Below are 2,042 nucleotides of genomic sequence, written 5' to 3' on the forward strand. Positions count from 1 at the left end.
ATTGCATGGCCAGCCTTCAAGATGGTGCCGGAGAAAGACAAGAAGCCTAAGAAATCAACCTGGAAGTTTAGTTTGGATCTTACTCATCCAGGAGAAGATGGAATTTTTTTTTTTTTTTTTTTTTTTTTTTTTTTTTTTTTTGCAGTACGCGGGCCTCTCACTGCTGTGGCCTCTGCTTCTGAGAAGCACAGGCTCCGGACATGCAGGCTCAGCGGCCATAGCTCACGGGCCCAGCCACTCCGCGGCATGCAGGATCCTCCCGGACCAGGGCACGAACCCGTGTCCCCTGCATCGGCAGGCGAACTCTCAACCACTGCGCCACCAGGGAAGCCCGAAAATGGAATTTTTGATTCTGGAAATTCTGAACAGTTTCTACGTGAGAAAGTTAAAGTTTTTCCAGGAAAAACTGGAAATCTTGGGAATGTTGTTCACATTAAAGCCTTCAAGAATAAAATCATGGTTGTTTCTGAGGAACAATTCTCTAAAAGGTATTTGAAATATCCTACCAAGAAATACCTTAAAAAGAACAATCTTGGTGATCAGCTTCGGGGGTTGCATCTGTTGAGGAGACTTAACGAACTTCGCTACTTCCAGATTAGTCAAGATGAAGATGGACCTGAGTCTGAGGGGCAGTGAAGCCATCCCTTATAGGCCTTTGCTTGCTGATAAAACAAATGAAGCATACAAGACAAAGAAACATCTAGAAATTGACCCTTAGATTATCAGTGAATGCAAAACACTGTACTCATGTTAAGCATTCATCTCTTTAGGTGTATGCTGTTTACATGGTTCTTTAATACTTTCTATAAGCAATATTTAAATAACTTATAGCTAGTGGAATTTCTTCCAGGATTTCTTAAATGTATTGCTTTTAAAAATGTCCTCGACTTAAAGTGTATAGTTTAGTATAGGAAAAAATGAAGCACAATTTTGGGTATAACTTTAGATAATAAAATATTTAAAATTTTAAATAAAAAGAAGATTCGGGGCCTCACCCCTCCACAGCCACCAACTTTGTGTGTGACCTTGAATGAGTCCCTTGCCTTTGGCAGTCTCATCTATACATTGGATACAGGTGTGTGCCTGGGGGTTATCAGATGGACTCCGGTGTCCCTTTAGCATAACGTTTGGTGAATCTGAGACCCCTCCCCTGAACACAAACATGAGAATGGAATAGCATAATATGAAAGTTTCTGTAAACTGTAGTGTGATAGTTTATTTCCAAGCCCTTCCATGTCTTTATCTCATGAAGTTCTCAAAACAACCTCAAAGTGATTGGGGGTGAAGTGAAATGGAAGTTTTACTGCAATAGTGTTTATAGCATGGGGAGCTAAAGCCCAAAGAGGGGTCACCAGCAATTTCAGTGGAGCCCACACTAGACTTGGGACACCAGGCTCTGACCCAGTGCTCTTGCAGTTACACTGTGTGAATTATTACAAATGAATGGATACCCACAGCACTTTAATGCTGTGCCTGGCATTGTGCCTTGCCTGCCGTAGTGGGTGCTCACAGCATGCAGACCTAGGAAAGTGGCTTGGTAGTACGAAGTATGAGAGCCAACCCCCACCTTGGTTACTCAGCCTGGGTCCAGGGGGGCTTAGGATTAGTACACACCCACATCTGGGCCCAATCTTACAGGCTGCTCAGACCCAGAGTTCTCAGACATAGCCTGGGTCCCCAGGCCCCTGCCCTCCGTCCACAACCTATTATGTTCACCTTCTAGATAGCTGATGGTTACCCCAGGCCTGATGTGCCTCACACCCCATCTGTCCCTCCCACCTGCCCCATAGGGTCACATACTATGGCTCCCAGTCATCATCCCTCCTGGTATTCACAGTCTGTGTAATCCCCTCCCATTGAGTCTAGTGACTTGCTTCTAATAAACAGGATATGGGAAAAGTTATAAGATGTCCCTTCCATGATTAGGTTACAAGACACTGTGACTTCCGTTTTGCTAGCACTCACTCTCTTATGTGCTCTAATGAAGCAGGCTGCCATGTTGTAAGATGCAGTATGGAGAGACCAAGATGGTAAGGAACCAA

The 2,042-nt window shown here is 44.2% G+C and overlaps 1 protein-coding gene across 1 annotated transcript; it reads left to right on the forward strand.

Annotated features, from left to right (window-relative positions):
• On the forward strand, positions 1–636 carry LOC132491604 (large ribosomal subunit protein eL22-like 1). The gene is made up of 2 exons (XM_060100465.1): positions 1–97; positions 338–636. The coding sequence occupies exons 1-2, from the start codon at positions 22–24 to the stop codon at positions 634–636; spliced, it is 375 nt and encodes a 124-aa protein (XP_059956448.1). The 5' UTR covers positions 1–21.
• The last annotated feature ends 1,406 nt before the right edge of the window (positions 637–2,042 follow it).

This window comes from Mesoplodon densirostris, chromosome 6 (assembly GCF_025265405.1).
Source record: "Mesoplodon densirostris isolate mMesDen1 chromosome 6, mMesDen1 primary haplotype, whole genome shotgun sequence".
NCBI lineage: Eukaryota > Metazoa > Chordata > Mammalia > Artiodactyla > Ziphiidae > Mesoplodon > Mesoplodon densirostris.